This window comes from Pseudoliparis swirei, chromosome 17, assembly GCF_029220125.1.
Source record: "Pseudoliparis swirei isolate HS2019 ecotype Mariana Trench chromosome 17, NWPU_hadal_v1, whole genome shotgun sequence".
Taxonomy (NCBI): domain Eukaryota; kingdom Metazoa; phylum Chordata; class Actinopteri; order Perciformes; family Liparidae; genus Pseudoliparis; species Pseudoliparis swirei.
In genome coordinates, this window is record NC_079404.1 from 1,036,575 (window position 1) to 1,059,476 (window position 22,902).

At 44.7% G+C, this 22,902-nt stretch overlaps 4 protein-coding genes across 4 annotated transcripts in view; 2 read left to right on the forward strand and 2 right to left on the reverse strand.

Moving 5' to 3' along the window:
- Positions 1-22,902, reverse strand: part of tm9sf3 (transmembrane 9 superfamily member 3) — a 200,317-nt gene that overhangs the window by 161,145 nt on the left and 16,270 nt on the right. The gene's annotated exons all lie outside the window — the stretch shown is intronic.
- On the forward strand, positions 743-4,906 carry dennd10 (DENN domain containing 10). The gene is made up of 10 exons (XM_056435896.1): positions 743-812; positions 894-948; positions 1,581-1,777; positions 1,884-1,963; positions 2,049-2,197; positions 2,321-2,432; positions 3,383-3,483; positions 3,573-3,680; positions 3,850-3,944; positions 4,031-4,906. The coding sequence occupies exons 2-10, from the start codon at positions 927-929 to the stop codon at positions 4,196-4,198; spliced, it is 1,032 nt and encodes a 343-aa protein (XP_056291871.1). The 5' UTR covers positions 743-812; positions 894-926; the 3' UTR covers positions 4,199-4,906.
- Positions 4,903-10,993, reverse strand: sfxn4 (sideroflexin 4). Its single transcript, XM_056435897.1, has 14 exons — positions 10,859-10,993; positions 9,647-9,712; positions 9,496-9,552; positions 9,386-9,412; positions 8,553-8,607; positions 7,970-7,995; positions 7,746-7,799; positions 7,600-7,662; positions 7,443-7,511; positions 7,269-7,359; positions 7,022-7,137; positions 6,859-6,944; positions 6,675-6,792; positions 4,903-6,609 (listed from the first exon to the last, which is right to left on the reverse strand). The coding sequence occupies exons 1-14, from the start codon at positions 10,895-10,897 to the stop codon at positions 6,532-6,534; spliced, it is 945 nt and encodes a 314-aa protein (XP_056291872.1). The 5' UTR covers positions 10,898-10,993; the 3' UTR covers positions 4,903-6,531.
- Positions 11,387-14,351, forward strand: prdx3 (peroxiredoxin 3). The gene is made up of 7 exons (XM_056435899.1): positions 11,387-11,456; positions 12,310-12,391; positions 12,562-12,703; positions 12,804-12,939; positions 13,074-13,177; positions 13,940-14,105; positions 14,194-14,351. The coding sequence occupies exons 1-7, from the start codon at positions 11,421-11,423 to the stop codon at positions 14,242-14,244; spliced, it is 717 nt and encodes a 238-aa protein (XP_056291874.1). The 5' UTR covers positions 11,387-11,420; the 3' UTR covers positions 14,245-14,351.

Consider the following 22,902-nt stretch of genomic DNA (forward strand, 5'->3'; position numbering starts at 1 on the left):
TATGATCGAGAACCGTAACCTCACAGAACTTCCAAACAGGGGGTTTCTACAAACCTGGCAACTTTGGGTGTATAAAGTTCCCGTCTGAGCTCCATTAGTGGTGTGTTCGCGTAACCGTCGTTAAACATGTTATCAAACTATGTAGGCTTTAGTAACCCAATTGTATATAAAACACGTTTATATTTAACTTCATATTATAGTCAATACCAACAGATATTTAACATTTAAGGATCAGGCTGAAATAAAGATAATCAATTAAATTAAATTAAATTAAGTTAAGTTTATTTCGTGTAGACCAGAATCCTCAGAGGGCTTTACAATGTGTACACACCCTCTGTCCCGGGACCTCGCATCGCATCAGGAGAAGCCTTTTCACGGGGAGGAATGGGGAAGAAATGGTTTCATGTTGATCAGCACATTGATTTAGTTTAATTAAAATACGAAAACAATATCACATTACCAACGTATAGATGAATTAATTGTATTGTAACCAATGAACAGGTATCGGTAGATGTACACAATGTGACCATATATCAGCATATATTTGCATTTCGCGATTTTTTTGTACGCTTCCTATAAGTCCTATACTTCTAGCAACCATGAACGCACCATTACGTCTGACGTATGGCGAGCTATATGATTGGTTGGCAGCAGCGCGTGTCCTCCCGCGCGAGACTCCTCCTGACCCGGAAGACGGAGGAGGTTTCGCAAAGAGACGAAAGTCTGTTGACACGGAAGTCTCCCGCCGGCCGGCGGAAGCGTCTTATTAAATCCTTCTGGCGTCACATTCGGACGAGGCGGGAGTTCTCACGGTACTTTACGGTTAAACCGTCACAGACTGAGATGCTGCTGCGTCACGCGCGGTTAACGTGTGGCTCTCTCACCTCTTGCAGGTATGGAATAAGGCAGCGACTGAAACGCAGTTTATGTTAAGCGTCGGATTAATCGGTAAGTTTTCGTTCAATGTTTTTTTTCTTGCTGCTCGGCTGGGATGTTTGACTCCTCGGCACGCGCATGAGTCACGTGATGTCAGTGTGACCCCAATGTGCCGCATCAGCATTGCTGCAGGTCTCCATTGGTGCTGCAGAACCCCAGAGAACCCAGTCTGGTGCTGTGTCCTCCAACAGGTTGTCACACCCTACTGGTCACGAGTCTCAGACAGACAGTTTGGGGGGTTTCCATTAAAACTCACACTTTTATTTATCAAATGATTTGCAAAATTAATATAAAAGTCAAGACATTGACGAGATTATAAATAATGATTTTTATTGTAAATATTAATGTTGTTCTTCAAGCTTGTCGCTCCAGTTTTATAGCTTCTCTCACCAGCATAACTGTTTTCAGCCGCGCTCCCAGGGTTTTCCACCCCTCCGTTAGTCTTCTAAGGCGATAACACAATGTACCACTATAACACTGGAGATGGGCCTCTACACATCTCTGTAGAGACTTCATCAAACACCAGAGAATAGTCATGTACACATTAACTATGTAGAGAGTTAAATTAAATGTCTATGCGAGCCAAGCTTTTGATCAGTAGAGCACCTGTGAAGTCCAGCTGTGTCCGCTCCCCTGCTGCACAGAGAAGGATGTGAATGGAGACGCTCTGTGGGTGTGGTGCTTCCCCTCCGTGGACTCAGACCTGAGACGAGTCCTGCTCAGCAAGAGCTGCCTGACGCAGGACGGCCGGGACCTCCACGCCTTCGTGTTCGGCCAGTTCCGGCGCACCTGGTACTACGTCACCACGGCGGAGGTGCAGGAGCCGACCGCGCTGACCAAGGTACGGAGACGCCGCTGCCATGACGACGAGGACCCACCAGAGGGCTGCTTCTCTGTCCGGCCTTTGAAATTCAGATTTTTTTTGTCTCTTATCTTCTCCGTTCCAGGTCACTCACTTTTCAATAGTTGTCACAGCGAAAGACTTCAACCCTGAGAAGTACGCTGCGCTGAGTCGAGTACTCTGCAGGTACAACGTTCAATAAAACCGCTTGTACACGTTCCTTTTAATCGTGTTTTAATTCATTAAAATGTTCTTTCCTTTTATTATCCAGGATGTACAGCATCCACGGCAGCCCGGTGGAGATGATGGAGGCCTACGTCACGGTGCTGACTCAAGGCGTCTGCCACAGTGATGAGAACGGATCATTTCTAATTCAGGACTACGACGTTCGGAAAGCGTACCTGGCCGGCTCAGTCAAAGGTGAGACGTCAACGCCGATGAAACGGGAATGAAACCGGCTTCGTGGAAAGCTGCCGGGTTCGTACCGAGCCACTCGGTCGGGCCGCGGTTCACCCGGTTGGCTCCCGTGTGTCTCGTCTCCAGATGTGGTGTCTCGGTTCGGGATGGAGACCGTCGTCCTCTACACCGCGCTCATGCTGAAGAAGAGGATCGTCGTCCATCACCCGCGGATTGAGGCGCTGTTGGAGTTCACGAGGTGCGTTAAGACTTTAACCCGCGTTCACACGAGAAGCGAAAGGCGAATATTTGCAACGCTTTACTCGCGTGACTCTTTGTGGGTTTTTGCTTCGTTCACACCCTTAAGGGGGCGGGGCTTAGAGGGGCGGGGCTTATCTCTGTGGAAGCAGTTATCATCTCCTTCATCCACCGTGAAGAACTAACCACTAGTTCTGCTTCATACTTGTTGAGGACATCACACACATGTCGGAACATCTAACGCCCTCATGTCTGGGTTCATAACATTAATATATTTATTTATCCATATATATATTTATATACATATTTATCCATATGTATTTATATATTTCTACATATATATATCCATCCATCCATCCATTCTCATCCGCTTATTCCGGGGTCGGGTCGCGGGGGATGCAGACCCAGCAGGTCGACCCAGACTTCCCTCTCGCCCGCAACACTTTCCAGCTCATTCTGGGGGATCCCGAGGCGTTCCCAGGCCAGCCGGGAGATGTAGTCTCTCCAGCGTGTCCGGGGTCTTCCCCGGGGTCTCCTCTCAGTAGGACGTGCCTGGAAAACCTCTAACGGGAGGCGTCCAGGAGGCGTCCGAATCAGATGCGAAGGAGTAGCGGCTCGACTCCAAGCTCCCTCCTGATGTCCGAGCTCCTTACCCTATCTCTAAGGCTGAGCCCGGCATACATATATATATTTTTAATTAATATATTTATAATTCTATATATATATATATATATTAATTATATATAAAGAATTTTTCACTAAAGTTTAATTATTTCCATGAAAGGTTCTCGTCTATCTTAAACTACTCGCGTCTGTACGTTGACTTTGCTTATGGATCGACTCACGAGAACAATTCTCAACTCTTGTGCTGTGAACGCAGCTTCAAAGGTTCCACATCTCTGTGTTTGACCTTTTAAAGGGGTGAGGTCAATGTGCTCTGTGTCTCCTCAGAGCTCTGCCCACGCTGACGTGGCACAGGAAGGACTGGTCGGTGCTGCACCCCTTCGTGCACCTGGCCCACGCCGAGCTAGAGGACCTGAAGAAGTGCCCCGGTGAGGCGGCCGCTCAACTCTTCATCTGCACCGCCGTCTCACGCCGGAGGATTCATTATTATTATGAATATGTTTCGCTTCCTCCGCAGGATACGTGGCAGGTTTTATCGATCCGGAGGTGAGCAACAGGTCGGATGTGTTTGACGTGTACGTGAACCTCCCAGACGGCGTCATCACGGTGTCCCAGAGCGCCAAAGGTGAGAGAGAGAGAGAGAGAGAGAGAGAGAGCAGTATGTTTCAGAGAGAGAGAGAGCAGTATGTTTCAGAGAGAGAGAGAGAGAGCAGTATGTTTCAGAGAGAGAGAGAGAGCAGTATGTTTCAGAGAGAGAGATTCAGACAGCACCTCCTCTGACCCCCCCCCCACAGAGTCCATGTCCATGGGGAAGCTGCACAAGGACGTCGGCCTCCTCATCGTCCAGTCTGCAGAGGACGATGAGAGGTCAGAGACTCAGGTCATCAAGGTGAGTTTACCTGCAGCAGACGTTCCTCCTCAGTTAGATAAAGATGTCCTCTGAGTCGGGGATCTAACGGCCAGGTGTCTCCACAGGACATCTCGGTGAAGACCAGAGAGATCCTGGACAGCCTGGTGGCGCTGGCCGAGCCGTGCGGAGACTCCAAGCTCACCCTGCAGGCCCTGCAGCAGCACCGCCTCCCCCCGGCCACGGAGAGCTTCCTGTTCCACCTGGCGGCTGCCGAGCAGCTGCTCCGGGTCTGAAGCCCGGCTCGCCGGACGGACTCCGGCTGCGGTGGTTCCTGCAGTCTGGGGGGCCGCTGCTGCCTCACAGGAAGCTTCTCCACGGGGGGGAGGAGTCTCCTCATTCCTCTGCTTCGCCATCTTTGTCTTGAGCCCATGAGCCTCAGCGCTGGCGGCCATGCAGCGTCATCACGGCGCTCTACAGAAACACCTTGGTATTAATCCGCTGATGAAAATAGGACCCGGCAAGTGTTTGAGATCACGGTGCCCAGATGTTTTTAGAAAGGGCCTTTTTTAATCAAAGTATATATTCATGATAAGTTTAAGTCTGCGAGCAGAGACGTGTTGGTGGCAGCCAGAGACGCATGAGACGCCTTCTCCAGGAGCCAATCAGGAGCCACTTAGTCTGTGAAGTGGAGACAAATCAAGCGGGTACCTTTTCACTTGGTACACCTGATAGTGCTTTCTAGATGGACGCTCCCACTCCAGTGCAACGCGTCACACACATCATACATCCATAATACGTGAACACATGCATGCAACATGCAGCTGTTTCAATGAGTTAGAAACTCTTCTTCATGGTTTTTATTTCTCAGCTGCGCTCGACACAGTTGACGTTTATTCCAGGTTTAAATGTCTTTTAGTATTTCACTAACTGACTTGATAGTAGAACTAGGTGATTGTAGAACGAGCTGTTCATCCAATAACAAATCGGTGCTTCCATGTCCAGTGTTTTACATTTTTATTGTATGGATGGTTTGAGCCGAGCCCGCCGCCCAGTGGCCGATCAGTGCATTACATACAGATAATGTGATCTGTGACTGAGAACTAAATGTATATTTCATGAATTTATGTACGATTTCATATCTGTGAAAACACGGAAATAATCCAACTAAATAGATTTACAACAACAAAAAGTGTGAAATCTGTGAGAAGAGAGTTCATCGTGTCACGGTGGCCGCTCCGGGTCCTCGAGTCCCCGGTGGAGGTGGAGCCGCTCCGGGTCCTCGAGTCCCCGGTGGAGGTGGAGCCGCTCCGGGTCCTCGGAGTCCTCCGTGGCGGTGGAGGTTCCGACACCGTAACAGCCGCTGATCAGAACGGGAGAACCGGCACGTGCGTGCCCGACACCACGATGCCTCGCGCCACCAGCTCCTCCGCCTTAGCGACCGTCGCTACGAACACCACGATGGCGCCGTCCATCCACGAGGCGGACTTCACGTCGAGGTCTCCGACCACGTCGCCCACGGCCAGGCAGACATCCTCCACGGAGCACGGGCCGCTCGGAGAGATCCTCACGCCGTGCTTCGGCGTCAGGTGGTCCAGCGACTCCATGGCGGCGTGTGTCGGGGTGGTTCCGGTGGTCCGGGGCGCCGCTGCTGCCTCACAGGAAGCGTCTCCACGGGGGGGAGGAGTCTCATTCCTCTGCTTCTCCATCTTTGAATGAGCCCATGAGCCTCAGCGCTGCGCTTCTCTTTTAACGGCAGTTGGCATCCATGTTGGTGCATTACCGCCACCCTCTGCTCGGGAGTATCAATCAGACAGTAGACTCATTACCCTCAAAACAAAATAATAATAATAATTAAATAAACATCCCTACATTTCAATTATACCGTATAAAAACCCCGTGTCCATCACGGTGCTCATGCATCCGCTCTACAGAAACACCTTGGTATTAATCCGCCGATGAAAATAGGACCCGGCAAATGTTTGAGATCGGAGCCCAGATGTTTTTATAAAGGGACTTTTTAATAAAAGTATATATGTGATAAGTTTAAAGCCGTTTCTCAATCAGCGTTCTTGTGTGTACTTCTCTCTACGTCATCCGTCGCAGCCCAAAGCACGGTCAAAATGCCCGGATGTGACTTGAACCTCCCACTTTACCCAGGATGCATCAGAGGAGACTTGTGGTACTCTGGCCAGCAGATATCCCAGAATGCATGTCACACCAGCAACCGGAAACCGTAGCGGAGGAGAAAATAATCAACTTACAGTTGACTTTATAAATATTACTGTTGTCAGGAATGTGACGAGGATATTTTCAGGAGCCAATCAGGAGCCACTTAGTCTGTGAAGTGGAGACCAATCAAGCGGGTACCTTTTCCCTTGGTACACCTGTGCTTTCTAGATGTCGCTCCCACTCCAGTGCAACGCGTCACACATACAACATGCAGCCGTTTCAATGTGTTAGATAGAAACTCTTCTTCATGGTTTTCATTTCTCAGCTGCTCTCGACACAGTGGACGTTTATTTCAGGTACAAGGAAATATTCTAACTAAATAAATGTACTATAAAAAGAAGAAGTGTGAAATCTGCGAGAAGAGACTTCATCCTGTCACGGTGGCCGCTCGCCGCCCTCAGAGTCCTCGGTGGTAGTAGAGCCGCTCGCCGTCCGCCGCGGCCCTCAGTCGCTCCTCCACGTCTTCCTTCCTTATCTGCAGAAACAAGGTCAATGTCGGCCGAGTTCAGGGACCCACCGCAGCGTCGGGGGGGGACTCACCGTCCCCAGCTGGGGGAAGAGGCTGAAGCAGACGGGGATCATCAGGCCCAGAACCAACGCCACGCTGACGTGACGGAGCGGCGCGGCCAGCAGAGAGTTCCTCTGGAAGCGCCTCGTCCTGAAAGAGGGAGGAGCTCAGCGCGGCGCGGCGGGGAGGGGCCAGCAGAGCGCCGCGCACACTGACCTCTGGAGGAGCAGCACCAGCAGGTTGGGGAGCGCCGCCGTGGCGCCGAACAGAACCGCTCTGGACCACGCCGTCTCCCTCACGGCCTGCAGCGCGGAGGAGGAGGGGAAGTAACGCCGCTGCTCTCAATGAGGAGACTTCCTCTGGTCCTCGTTCCTCTCACCTTGTCTCCTGCTGCCTTGGAGAGGCCGACGGGGTTTCCCCTGGAATCAAACACCCGGATGCCCGTTTCTGACTCGGCGCTCCTGACGGTGACCACGTTGAAGAAGGCCAGAGCAGCTGGAGGGGGACAGAGTCTCGCCCGTTAGAGCGCACCATTAAAGCCACAACCGCAGGAGCGATGACATCATGCGTGAGGATCCAGGTGCGACACGACGCTGCGGCACGAAGCTCCGGAGATGGAGACGTACCCGAGAGGGGGATGGGTAATATCGACCGGAAGAACGTCTGGACCGGAGCGCTCCGGACTCCAAGTCGGCTGATGAAGATTTGAGGAAGTGCCTGAAGTACAAGAGGAGGGAAGTGAAGAGGCAACTTCACGCTCCACGCTTCACATCCCCGCGCGGTGTTATCGGGCTACACACCCCGGCACATGTAGTGTAGGAAACGGTCCCCGCCATCAACAGCAGCTGCATCAGAGACGCCGTGGGGCTCTGGAGGGGAGAGATAAGGCCCGAGGGTCTGGGTGGAGAGCCACTTTCACATGTTAGAATATGGATTATACATATAAAGGTATATTACCTGCTCCGAGGAAGAGTTCCTGTTTGCATAGTTGAAGCCAGCGCAGTAGCTCTGCAGCAGAAACTAACAACGCATCGTTGGGATCATTAATGTTTCATAGCCACGTCTAAGATCCTGCTTTATTGCAAACAAACGTTTCTTTGTACCTGCCAGAACAGAGCGAGGCGGACGCTGCTGTGCGGCAGGAAGCTGGCGACCACCTGGAACACACATGGAGTTTCACATCAACAACCTGACTTCAGACTGACTTCAGAATCTAGACTGACTTCAGACTGACTTCAGACTTCAGACTCAAGGCTGACTTCAGACTTCAGACTTCAGACTCTAGGCTGACTTCAGACCGACTTCATGTTCACGAGGTCAGACGTACCAGAGGAGTCGACATCGGCAGCAGCGCTGGGGAGAAACCGACAGAGACGACGTCAGTGATAACTAATAATATTCATGTAGTGCACCACAAAATTAAATTGTATTTAATATGTTAACTGTCTTTAAGTTCCCTCTAATAATTATAATTTAAGAGCGTTTTGTTTTTGTTCTTTGTGTGTGTCTTGTCTGTGTTGTCTGTACTGTACATGCAAACATAAAAAATATATATAATTTATAATTATAAAATAAATACGTAATAATTGCTAATAGTTGTTAAAAAATGTAATAACAATAAATAACCACAAAGAAATAATACAAAAGTCTTATTATTGCCATTTTTATGACAATTGCTCATACACTGGAAGCCTGAATAAGTATATTTATTATTTTATAACATGCAACACAATGTTATATCACAAGCTTCATAAAGGGCCCCAATTTATTTGTCATGCGCCTGGTTTCAGTGAGTGGGGGAACATCTGCCCCCAAACATCTGTGTCCCCCTGATGGAATACTTGATGTTCCCTGATGTGAATTCTCTCTCCCCAGGTAACTCGACTGTGTGGATGCAGATGGTTCTGTACCTGCAGGGCGGAAGACAAGCGGAACCACGGCGCCGGAGTCGGCGTGGACCGAGGACTGCAGACACAGAGCGCCGTCAGGAACAAAATCACACCGTCAGGCCCAGAGTCACACCGTCAGGACCAGAGTCACACCGTCAGGCCCAGAGTCACACCGTCAGGCCCAGAGTCACACCGTCAGGACCAGAGTCACACCGTCAGGCCCAGAGTCACACCGTCAGGACCAGAGTCACACAGTCAGGCCCAGAGTCACACCGTCAGGCCCAGAGTCACACCGTCAGGACCAGAGTCACACCATCAGGCCCAGAGTCACACCGTCAGGACCAGAGTCACACCGTCAGGCCCAGAGTCACACCATCAGGCCCAGAGTCACACCATCAGGCCCAGAGTCACACCATCAGGACCAGAGTCACGACCAGAGTCACACCGTCAGGCCCAGAGTCACACCGTCAGGCCCAGAGTCACACCGTCAGGACCAGAGTCACACCGTCAGGACCAGAGTCACACAGTCAGGCCCAGAGTCACACCGTCAGGCCCAGAGTCACACCATCAGGACCAGAGTCACACCATCAGGACCAGAGTCACACAGTCAGGCCCAGAGTCACACCGTCAGGCCCAGAGTCACACCGTCAGGCCCAGAGTCACACCGTCAGGACCAGAGTCACACCATCAGGCTCAAAATGACTCAGGAGTTATTATTGTGTGTTGCGTGTGTATTATTTGTGTATTATTTGTGTGTTATTTGTGTATTATTTGTGTGTATTATGTGTGTGATCTTTTTTTAAATATTTGTGTGTTATTTGTGTGTTATTTGTGTATTATGTGTCAACACTCACGAGTGAGAGGCTCAAGGCTGCTCCGTCCTAGAAACACAACAGACGTGGTTTTACTTCAAAAAGGTTCAAACGGTTCAAAAGAAGATTAAGATTCATAAACGTAATCCGACCTTTTCATTCAGTGTCTCTCCGCTCCCAAGAGAGCTGTGAGCCTTCAGTATGTCGGCCTGAGGAGGAGAGCAGGTCAATTAACCAATTAACCAATTAACCATGATCACACATCTTCTCCCAGCAGGAGGTCACAGCCTGACTGCTACTCACATCAGAGGAGAGCAGAGACAGAGGGTCGAGGAGGTTCACCCAGACCTGGAGCCGGCTGAGGAAGGACTGAAGACGAAAGAACATATAACAGATATATTAAAATATATATTAAAACACATCTAGAAGAGACACGAACAGGATGCAATGTGACAGGCAGGCACGTGCACAGATAGAGCCCTAGTGGTGCTCAAGCACCAGCCCTTTTGCCCTGGATGAGAAAAGTGCCCTTTTTGCTGGAGACACTTTTTTTTATTCATCAGTATTTAAGAATAAAAGTTACTCTTTCTGTCATCAAGTCCTCCCAAATATGTTTTAATATCCGACGGGGCATTTATCTGAGAACTTCGCCCCGACCCGCTCCGCGGCGCTCACGAGCCCCCCCCCCTCCTCCTCCCCCCCCGCGCCCCTCCCGCCTCCTCCTCCACTTCCTCCTCCGCGCAGGTCTCCTCGCGCCACCAAGCGGCTGCACCTCCTTCTCCTTTGACGCGCAGCACCAGACCAACAGGTCCTGACGGTGTTTGTCCCCTGACGTTGTTTTGTGATAAATCAACCACAACATTAGCGCTGCTGAAAACATGACGTCACAACTGGTCCGACGTTTCCTAAACAAATAAACAAACAAAAACTCACGAAAATCCGTTTACTGACGTTAGTTATGTTTAGAGAATAGAGAGAGGGAGAGAGAGAGAAGAGAGAAGAAAGAGAGAAGAGAGAGAGTGACTTCTTATTCCGTTCTATTTAACAGGGGCTAGTCTAGGATTTGCGTGGCCAGACTGATAAAAAAATCATAAGGCCTCTGGTATTGTTCAGAGGGATGTCTGTTGATGTCTATCAATATCACTCATTTTGAAAATGACGTAAGAGGGCAATACTGATCCATATCAGACCAGCGAGGAGAGCAATACGTGGCTGGTATGGCGACCCATGAGCCAATCAGAACGCTTGTACTGTTGTTGCTATATAATAATTCATCTTTATTCATAAAGAAAATGTAAGCAAGCGGTCTGATGCTGCCAGAGGAAACGCAGGTCGAGGATGTATTGCATCATCAGTGTAAAGCTGCTTATGCTTCAACTCTGTCAGAATTCTTTTTGTGGCATTGGGTGCCCTTTTTTTTGGTTTGAGCACCTGCCCCCCAAAATGTCTGTGCACGTGCCTGGTAACAGGTGTAAATGAAACCCCAGTGACGTACAGAGCCTCTGTCACACGTACCTGTCCGTGGCTCTTCCAGTACAGCAGGTTGGTATCCATGGCAACACGGAGTACCTTCACTCCTCACACATGAGGAGCAGTAACTCACCACCGGCTCAGCAGCAGCGCGTCGTGCTTTTGAGGTCAAGACCTATTTACAAACCGCTTCCGCCTTCGATCACGTGATGTCAATGCTGCCTTCGGGGATACAGGAAATATCGGAATTTATAGTTGTAACTGTAGTTGAGTTCATAACGCGGTGAACGAAACATCGTGTAATTGTCAGCGTGTTATTATTCCATCGTAAACACAACATGTGTTTATCCTCGAGTCTCTTATCACCTGAGGAGCTCTCGAGCACCTGAAGGCAGCAGGATAATTCTCTGTTTTCGTTTTGCTCTTAAACGCATCATCCGTGTCACTCACCGACCGGAACGTCGCTCACTAAACTCATGTTTCCCTTTATGTCACGACTAATAATACTGGCGGACAGGTTTGCGTCGAGCACGTACGTAAATGACGCAAAGTGACGCAATAACCTGGTACATCTCACCCCCCCCCTACCCCTCTCACATAATCCAAAATGGCAGCCACCGTCGGGAGACTTCTGAGGAGCTCTGTGAGTCTAACTTCACGCGACACCGTTTCTCCTTCGTGTTCCCGCCACCAGCAGCTAAAGATAATTACCGAGAGGATTCATTAACTCGATTAGTAATAATAATAATTCACGTCACTGTATCGCACATTTAAGCCACCGGGCCAACTGACACCTGGTGTCAAACCTCTGGTCCGCGGCCGCTGCATTGGACCATGCGGAAGACTTCAGGCCGTGAGGAACAACTTCAGATTAAAGAAGAGAAGAGTCGTTATGATGCTCAAGAGTGTTTATTTATTTATATATATATATAAATATATATAAATACATGTAGCATAACCTTGTGTGATCATGACTGAGTGTTAAAGAGTCACCGTGGGCCTCACTGCACATGGGCCCTAAGGACATTAAATACTGCTGTTTCTGTTCTTTGTTTTGTAAAAATATCTTTATCCCCAAATAGAACACACAGCATTATGTAAAATATAAGAAATAATTATACTAAAAACACAAAGGACAAAATACACGCATACATAAAAAATGATTAAAGGCCAAAATTGAATTAAAAACTTTATATATTATATATATATATGTATATGTATGTGTGTGTATGTATCTATGTGTGTATATGTATATATATCTATGTGTGTATATTTATATGTGTATATATATACACATATATATACACATATATATGTATACACGTGTGTATATACATATATATATATGTTTGTATATAAATACATATACACATATATATACATGTGTGTATATATATATGTATATACACACATATGTAGATATATATGACTTAACTTTTTATTTTTCATTGCTTTTGTAGATTATTTATGTTTTATTGACGTCTTGTTTTTTTAAGGCCAAGCTTGCAGCAGGAGGGTTGAAGGTCACAGCAGCCGGTCAACATGCAGGGATGCTCCAGAGGAGCTGTTTCTCTACCGGTACGTACAAATGTCTTTAAGCGGTTTATTAAATGTTGACTTGAATATTAACCACTCACAACTTTGATAACGGCGGTTAATAAACCGAGTGGTTATTTGTTAAAGTAGAAAATAATGAATATAAAGTTAATCATAAGCGTGAATGACTGTCTGTCGTCTTTGCCTCGCAGCCTCCTCCAGGTGGAGCCCGGCCGTCACGCAGCCGGCTCCGGCCTTCAAGGCCACCGCCGTCCACGACGGGGAGTTCAAGGAGATGAGCCTGGAGGACTTCAAGGGCAAATACCTGGTGCTGTTCTTCTACCCGCTGGACTTGTGAGTGTCATGACGCACAGAGAGAGACACATGATCCAGATGTGGCGTCTGCAGCTGCACCGATCGGGGGATGGGGGTCAACCTTTGTGATGTGTTGCAGCACCTTCGTGTGTCCCACGGAGATCATCTCCTTCAGCGACAAGGCCAACGAGTTCCACGACATCAACTGTGAGGTCGTGGGCGTGTCCGTGGACTCCCACTTCGCCCACCTGGCGTGGATCAACATGCCGCGCAAGGTTCTCATCTTTAATGATTAACCAAACCCACGGGGCAAAGTTTAACTCGTCGTTCACTCTGTGATGCGGCTATGAACGGGTCACATGACTAAGACGCGTTACTACGAGCAGGACTTGTGATGGTGTCTCCTCAGACTGGAGGCCTGGGCCACATCCACATCCCCCTCCTGTCGGACCTCAACAAGCAGATCTCTAGAGACTACGGCGTCCTGCTGGAGGGCCCTGGCATTGCACTCAGGTCTGTTCAGTATGTTCATTATGGGATCTACAGGGTTCGTAGAGTCCTGGGAAACCTGGAAAAGTCATGGAATTAAAAAATAGTTAATTCCAGGCCTCGAAAAGTACTGGAGAAAAATAATCCCGACGTTATGGAAAAGCCATGTAAATGTTATGTTCATTTACAAAGTTATTGTTTATTCCATTATTACTGCTTTGATTATTGCACTTGTGCCCAGTGAAGCCAACATGCATTCTCTCTCCTGGCCAGCAGGGGGCAGAACCCATTGAGAACCTGCAGTTGCTGCTTATTATATTTTATAAATATCTTATATTCCTACTGTACTGATTATGATTTACTTTTATTTCCTATATTGACGGTCTTTAAAAAATATAACTTCATAACGGTTATTTAGAAAGTTACTCGGGGTTTGTACGGTCCTGGAAAACCTGGGAAAGTCATGGAATGACAAAATGTTTATTTACAGTCCTGGAAAAGTCCTGGAGAAAAGTTATCTCAAAGTTTTGGAAAAGTCCTGTAAATGTTGTTATAGTCATATGTTCATTCACACAGTTTGATTAAAAGAATAATCATTTATATAAATATTTATTCTTTTAGTCAAACTATTGTCTCTCGTGTATACACCGAGATTCACAAAATGTTTCATATGGAAATGTGGTTTAAGGTCATGGGAAGGTCATAGAAAGGTCATAGCCATCAGGTCAGCGTGTGTGTGAACCCTGGTGACCTGATGGCTGCTGTTGTTCCCGCCCTGTCCACCAGGGGGCTGTTTGTCATCGACCCCCACGGCGTGGTGAGACACATGAGCGTGAACGACCTCCCGGTCGGCCGCAGTGTGGAGGAGACGCTCCGCCTGGTGAAGGCCTTCCAGTTCGTGGAGACGCACGGCGAGGTGTGTCCGGCCAGCTGGACCCCCAAGTCCCCCACGGTGAGCCCCTCTGATTGGTCCTCTGACCTGTCACTCAGTGTCTCAACCAGTGAGGATGAACAGGTTCTAAAGTTTACTTTCTTTTCAGATCAAACCGACCCCAGAAGGGTCCAAGGAGTACTTTGAAACCGTCAACTGAGGAACACCAGCACACACATTTACTGTTGGTGTAGATATTATATGACTAATAGTTTATGCATTGTATGTACTCTATAAACATAATAAACTCATGCTTTGTAAACAGAAGCTCTTCATTTTGATTGATGTGCCAGATCCTCCTGAACTCCGTGTCAGAGATGGGAGAAGATGATGGATAATGGATAGATTCCTGGTCTACAGGTGGTCTTTAAACCTGGACCTCCTGGTCTACAGGTGGTCTTTAAACCTGGACCTCGTGGTTCCTGGTCTACAGGTGGTCTTTAAACCTGGACCTCGTGGTTCCTGGTCTACAGGTGGTCTTTAAACCTGGACCTCGTGGTTCCTGGTCTACAGGTGGTCTTTAAACCTGGACCTCCTGGTTCCTGGTCTACAGGTGGTCTTTAAACCTGGACCTCCTGGTTCCTGGTCTACAGGTGGTCTTTAAACCTGGACCTCGTGGTTCCTGGTCTACAGGTGGTCTTTAAACCTGGACCTCGTGGTTCCTGGTCTACAGGTGGTCTTTAAACCTGGACCTCGTGGTTCCTGGTCTACAGGTGGTCTTTAAACCTGGACCTCGTGGTTCCTGGTCTACAGGTGGTCTTTGATGGTTCTTGTTACCCAACATGTTAGTGACATGTACTTGGTGTAGGTTATATAATTGTTTCCATTGATGTTCAAACATCTGCATGATATGAAATGACAGAAACCATCTGTGGTGAATGTTTTGGATTATTTTTGTTTCCCCATCTGCTGAAAAAAAAGGAGCGGAGCCATGAACACCACAAGGGGCAATGAGGATCACTCTGCTATATATAATATAAATACACCTATGGTCCCGCCCCCTGGAGTCTTCTTCACGCTCGTAATATTAGCGAACGCCTCGTTGGTCGTTGACCTCATGCTGGTGCAGAATGCGTTCCCATGGCGACGGACCAGGTGAGACCTCAAGCCTGTTCTCATTGAGTTACCGTGTTACTGATGATTAGCTCAGCATGAATGCCAAAAAGTGGATTATTTCTGCATATTTTATCTAACACAAAATAAATAGTTTACACTTCAATCTTACCGCTACGCTAATGTTTATAGTTTGAGGAACTGTGCCAACACTAGTAAAGTAACCTGTGTGAAAGGTCAGAGTTTTGTATTAAAAATGTCATTTATTTATATGTATTAGAATCAATCATTCAAAGTAATCTTAGTTGAGGCTTGAGTATTAATAACCACTCTGTATTACTAACATGACCTAATGACTCAGACTCCCCGTCAGCATCAGAACACACGGGATGACCCCTGTACATAAACATGTTTATTTTCTCTTTACAGCAAGTTAATATGCAGGTTTTCAAAACATCTCGTCAGACGTCGTTGGGACGACACGAGGCGCCGACATCAACTTCAGGGGAACTAGAACTAGAACCAGAAGAGAACCGCCCGACAGGAACAGACCGTCCACACGCGGAGGGACGCGCGTGGAACATCGAGTTAGGTGGACATGAACTTCACTTTGCACAGGATGTGGGAACCGCCTCGCTCCGCCATCCACACCACGGGCCGAGAGGAGGAGGAGGCGTTAAAGCTTTAAATAAAACGTGAAATCAAGAGCGTCATCAGAACGCTTACAGACGGAGACGACAGCGCTCGGTGAAGACTTCATGCAAGTTCAGGCAAGATGTAGCGGCGCCGAGCCCAGAGGGCCCGGGAGCTTCTGTCAGAACTAAAATGATCCATAAAAAAACAAAAGAAACACCCTGTAGTAAATCTGTACAACGAAAATACATTTGGGATCTAGGTCTAACGGTACATTAAGGTTATATACACTCCCACCCATCCATATATTATCTTTACAAGTAGACTTCATTCAAACCCAAACATTAAGAACGCCCCGACCAATCGGGGGACTCGGATCACATCCATTAAAAAGCGGTTCTTCCTGTACCACGACCTTTGACCCCTGTTCAGTAAATTACAGCAGGACTCACACCTGGATGGACTGCTACTGTAATAGAGTTAAGAAACCTCGGGGGGGGGGGGGGGGGTTCTCGAGTGACGGCTCGTTTCCACATCCTCTCTGCAGGAAGGCGGTGTGACGCGGCGCTGGACGGGCGAGGTTCAGAGATCAACAATACAAAATGAGGTCGGGCCGCGGGGCGTGAAGCCCGCCCTCTGGACCCGAGCAACGGCTTCACTACGTAGGCCTCTTCACTGAAGAGAGCGGCACTGTTCCACCGGGACGCGCGAGGGGAGGCCCTCAAACTGATAAAAACAGAACGTGTGTTGGCGTCTCTCGCGCAGACGGCGCCCTCGCTTCGCTGCGTTCGAAAAATTCATTTGGGAAAAAAAAAAGAATGGGGAAAAAAAACATTGTACAAAGTGAGATTCTCACAAATCTCTTTGCAAGAAAGAAAAGAAATAAAGGACGATGACTCGAGCCCGGCGCCGTCAGGACACACGGGGGCGTGGCCATCGAGGTCCCAGGGAAGCCGCTAGTCAATTTTCACATTTGTGTAGATCTTCCTCACGAAGGCACTCGTCCCCACGTAGCCCACGGCACCTGGGACACACACGGGGTCACGCATTGAACACAAATACATCAGTCACATGATCACATGATCCTATGAGTATTAATGACTCACATGATCCTATGAGTATTAATGACACATGATCCTATGAGTATTAATCATACCTGCAAACTCATGAGGGGTGAAAAAGGTGACAACGGGGGGGGGGTGCAGGTGACTTTTTTTTTTTTTGTCACCACATCCACGTTGTTTGAAGCCTCAAAGCTTTTAGAACCACAACTACAGTCATTTTATTGTTCTGACCACAAATCTAAATAATGATAATAAACAGTATAAGAACAAAAGGTCCTCCGCTCTGACTCAGCCCTGTAATGACAGTAATAACAAATATACATTGTCATTATATATAATATGGTTAAAGTCATTCATGAACCAACTTCCTTTTGCCTGAACAGTCCTCATGGACTTCTCCCTGAATCTGTTCTGTCTCTACCTGTTTGTCACGATACTCATATTATAACTTCTATTACATATTACATACCTGCCATAAATATCATGATACCCGATACCAGAATTCAATACACCATACAAACAATATGGCACCATAATTACGAGACTGGTATATTTATCTATAATAGTAATAAATAAAACATCTGTATGGTTCACTTTTTACCAACTTTTTCAACACTTAACAAATGACAGTAATATTAGTATTAATACAGCCAGATATGAATGAAACTACATGGTTCCATCATAGCATTGATGATCACTATGAGGCCGTTAGTCTCTGACCAGATGATCCACAGTTCATCAGGATGAGCAGCTGGAGAGTTACAGAACTTTACAGACTGAAACATTTCACTTCTGGCATCTTTTTATTTGTTAAGCCGAAGTCTCTAAGCTGCGCCTCTTCTCTCGCTGTGAGCTGCGCAGCGCAGTGCGCAGACAGCTCGACACGGAGCAGCGGGTGCGCTCTGATCGCTCTCTGAATGAAGTATCGATACTAGAAATATGCTAAATCACATCGTGTTTAACGTACGGGTACTTTGTTAGCATCGCTACACCGTGCAGCGTGACAGCAGCAGATGTAGCGGACTAACATTCAAGCTAACCTGAACCCCCAAACGCTGTGGACATCTGAACGCTGATTGGCCGAGACGCGACACGTCCCATCAAAGATGTTTTATTGCGAAGAGCAACACTTCACACTTTTCTCCGCGTCTCACTGCAATCTCAACGGCAGCGGGCCAGGTGACCCCCCCCCCCCCAAAACAAACAAAAAACTCTTCGGATCTCCACGATTCACGTGGATGACCTATTTTGAGTTCAAAACGGTGAATTTCACCGAAAGGTGACAAGTTTGCAGGTATGATTAATGACTCACATGATCCTATGAGTATTAATGACTCACATGATCCTGTGAGTATTAATGACACATGATCCTGTGAGTATTAATGACACATGATCCTATGAGTATTAATGACACATGATCCTATGAGTATTAATGACTCACATGATCCTGTGAGTATTAATGACACATGATCCTATGAGTATTAATGACACACATGATCCTATGAGTATTAATGACTCACATGATCCTGTGAGTATTAATGACACATGATCCTGTGAGTATTAATGACACATGATCCTATGAGTATTAATGACACATGATCCTATGAGTTAATGACACATGATCCTATGCGTATTAATGACACATGATCCTGTGAGTATTAATGACACATGATCCTATGAGTATTAATGACACATGATCCTATGAGTATTAATGACACATGATCCTATGAGTATTAATGACTCACATGATCCTATGAGTATTAATGACTCACATGATCCTATGAGTATTAATGACTCACATGATCCTATGAGTATTAATGACACATGATCCTATGAGTATTAATGACACATGATCCTATGAGTATTAATGACACACATGATCCTATGAGTATTAATGACACATGATCCTATGAGTATTAATGACACATGATCCTATGAGTATTAATGACACATGATCCTATGAGTATTAATGACACATGATCCTATGAGTATTAATGACACATGATCCTATGAGTATTAATGACACATGATCCTATGAGTATTAATGACACATGATCCTATGAGTATTAATGACACATGATCCTATGAGTATTAATGACACATGATCCTATGAGTATTAATGACACATGATCCTATGAGTATTAATGACACATGATCCTATGAGTATTAATGACACATGATCCTATGAGTATTAATGACACATGATCCTATGAGTATTAATGACACATGATCCTATGAGTATTAATGACACATGATCCTATGAGTATTAATGACACATGATCCTATGAGTATTAATGACACATGATCCTATGAGTATTAATGACACATGATCCTATGAGTATTAATGACACATGATCCTATGAGTATTAATGACACATGATCCTATGAGTATTAATGACACATGATCCTATGAGTATTAATGACTCACATGATCCTATGAGTATTAATGACACATGATCCTATGAGTATTAATGACACATGATCCTATGAGTATTAATGACACATGATCCTATGAGTATTAATGACACATGATCCTATGAGTATTAATGACACATGATCCTATGAGTATTAATGACACATGATCCTATGAGTATTAATGACACATGATCCTATGAGTATTAATGACACATGATCCTATGAGTATTAATGACACATGATCCTATGAGTATTAATGACACATGATCCTATGAGTATTAATGACACATGATCCTATGAGTATTAATGACACATGATCCTATGAGTATTAATGACACATGATCCTATGAGTATTAATGACACATGATCCTATGAGTATTAATGACACATGATCCTATGAGTATTAATGACACATGATCCTATGAGTATTAATGACACATGATCCTATGAGTATTAATGACACATGATCCTATGAGTATTAATGACACATGATCCTATGAGTATTAATGACACATGATCCTATGAGTATTAATGACACATGATCCTATGAGTATTAATGACACATGATCCTATGAGTATTAATGACACATGATCCTATGAGTATTAATGACTCACATGATCCTATGCGTATTAATGACTCACATGATCCTGTGAGTATTAATGACTCACATGATCCTGTGAGTATTAATGACACACATGATCCTATGAGTATTAATGACTCACATGATCCTATGAGTATTAATGACACATGATCCTATGAGTATTAATGACACATGATCCTATGAGTATTAATGACACATGATCCTATGAGTATTAATGACACATGATCCTATGAGTATTAATGACACATGATCCTATGAGTATTAATGACACATGATCCTATGAGTATTAATGACACATGATCCTATGAGTATTAATGACACATGATCCTATGAGTATTAATGACACATGATCCTATGAGTATTAATGACACATGATCCTATGAGTATTAATGACACATGATCCTATGAGTATTAATGACACATGATCCTATGAGTATTAATGACACATGATCCTATGAGTATTAATGACACATGATCCTATGAGTATTAATGACACATGATCCTATGAGTATTAATGACACATGATCCTATGAGTATTAATGACTCACATGATCCTATGAGTATTAATGACTCACATGATCCTATGAGTATTAATGACACATGATCCTATGAGTATTAATGACACATGATCCTATGAGTATTAATGACACATGATCCTATGAGTATTAATGACACATGATCCTATGAGTATTAATGACACATGATCCTATGAGTATTAATGACACATGATCCTATGAGTATTAATGACACATGATCCTATGAGTATTAATGACACATGATCCTATGAGTATTAATGACACATGATCCTATGAGTATTAATGACACATGATCCTATGAGTATTAATGACACATGATCCTATGAGTATTAATGACACATGATCCTATGAGTATTAATGACACATGATCCTATGAGTATTAATGACACATGATCCTATGAGTATTAATGACACATGATCCTATGAGTATTAATGACACATGATCCTATGAGTATTAATGACACATGATCCTATGAGTATTAATGACACATGATCCTATGAGTATTAATGACACATGATCCTATGAGTATTAATGACACATGATCCTATGAGTATTAATGACACATGATCCTATGAGTATTAATGACACATGATCCTATGAGTATTAATGACACATGATCCTATGAGTATTAATGACACATGATCCTATGAGTATTAATGACACATGATCCTATGAGTATTAATGACACATGATCCTATGAGTATTAATGACACATGATCCTATGAGTATTAATGACACATGATCCTATGAGTATTAATGACACATGATCCTATGAGTATTAATGACACATGATCCTATGAGTATTAATGACTCACATGATCCTATGAGTATTAATGACTCACATGATCCTATGAGTATTAATGACTCACATGATCCTATGAGTATTAATGACACATGATCCTATGAGTATTAATGACACATGATCCTATGAGTATTAATGACACATGATCCTATGAGTATTAATGACACATGATCCTATGAGTATTAATGACACATGATCCTATGAGTATTAATGACACATGATCCTATGAGTATTAATGACACATGATCCTATGAGTATTAATGACACATGATCCCATGAGTATTAATGACACATGATCCTATGAGTATTAATGACACATGATCCTATGAGTATTAATGACACATGATCCTATGAGTATTAATGACTCACATGATCCTATGAGTATTAATGACACATGATCCTATGAGTATTAATGACACATGATCCTATGAGTATTAATGACACATGATCCTATGAGTATTAATGACACATGATCCTATGAGTATTAATGACACATGATCCTATGAGTATTAATGACACATGATCCTATGAGTATTAATGACTCACATGATCCTATGAGTATTAATGACACATGATCCTATGAGTATTAATGACTCACATGATCCTATGAGTATTAATGACACATGATCCTATGAGTATTAATGACTCACATGATCCTATGAGTATTAATGACACATGATCCTATGAGTATTAATGACTCACATGATCCTATGAGTATTAATGACTCACATGATCCTATGAGTATTAATGACACATGATCCTATGAGTATTAATGACACATGATCCTATGAGTATTAATGACACATGATCCTATGAGTATTAATGACCACATGATCCTATGAGTATTAATGACTCACACGATCCTATGAGTATTAATGACTCACATGATCCCACATGATCCTATGAGTATTAATGACCACATGATCCTATGAGTATTAATGACTCACATGATCCTATGAGTATTAATGACACATGATCCTATGAGTATTAATGACACATGATCCTATGAGTATTAATGACACATGATCCTATGAGTATTAATGACACATGATCCTATGAGTATTAATGACACATGATCCTATGAGTATTAATGACACATGATCCTATGAGTATTAATGACTCACATGATCCTATGAGTATTAATGACACATGATCCTATGAGTATTAATGACACATGATCCTATGAGTATTAATGACTCACATGATCCTATGAGTATTAATGACTCACATGATCCTATGAGTATTAATGACTCACATGATCCTATGAGTATTAATGACACATGATCCTATGAGTATTAATGACACATGATCCTATGAGTATTAATGACACATGATCCTATGAGTATTAATGACTCACATGATCCTATGAGTATTAATGACTCACATGATCCTATGAGTATTAATGACTCACATGATCCTGTGAGTATTAATGACTCACATGATCCTGTGAGTATTAATGACACACATGATCCTATGAGTATTAATGACTCACATGATCCTGTGAGTATTAATGACACACATGATCCTATGAGTATTAATGACTCACATGATCCTATGAGTATTAATGACTCACATGATCCTATGAGTATTAATGACACATGATCCTATGAGTATTAATGACACATGATCCTATGAGTATTAATGACACATGATCCTATGAGTATTAATGACACATGATCCTATGAGTATTAATGACACATGATCCTATGAGT

What these genes read in the sequence shown, in the direction of transcription:
- sfxn4 (XM_056435897.1), bottom strand. Translation starts at nt 10,897, where the DNA reads ATGGATACCAACCTGCTGTACTGGAAGAGCCACGGACAG. An exon ending in GAGAGACACTGAATGAAAAG is followed by an intron (nt 9,413 to 9,495) that starts GTCGGATTACGT and finishes TTGTGTTTCTAG; the next exon opens with GACGGAGCAGCCTTGAGCCT. An exon ending in ATTACCCATCCCCCTCTCGG is followed by an intron (nt 7,138 to 7,268) that starts GTACGTCTCCAT and finishes GTCCCCCTCCAG; the next exon opens with CTGCTCTGGCCTTCTTCAAC.
- prdx3 (XM_056435899.1), top strand. Translation starts at nt 11,421, where the DNA reads ATGGCAGCCACCGTCGGGAGACTTCTGAGGAGCTCT. An exon ending in GGAGACTTCTGAGGAGCTCT is followed by an intron (nt 11,457 to 12,309) that starts GTGAGTCTAACT and finishes TGTTTTTTTAAG; the next exon opens with GCCAAGCTTGCAGCAGGAGG. An exon ending in TTCTTCTACCCGCTGGACTT is followed by an intron (nt 12,704 to 12,803) that starts GTGAGTGTCATG and finishes GATGTGTTGCAG; the next exon opens with CACCTTCGTGTGTCCCACGG.
- dennd10 (XM_056435896.1), top strand. Translation starts at nt 927, where the DNA reads ATGTTAAGCGTCGGATTAATCG. An exon ending in GGTGTCCCAGAGCGCCAAAG is followed by an intron (nt 3,681 to 3,849) that starts GTGAGAGAGAGA and finishes CCCCCCCCACAG; the next exon opens with AGTCCATGTCCATGGGGAAG. An exon ending in CAGAGACTCAGGTCATCAAG is followed by an intron (nt 3,945 to 4,030) that starts GTGAGTTTACCT and finishes GTGTCTCCACAG; the next exon opens with GACATCTCGGTGAAGACCAG.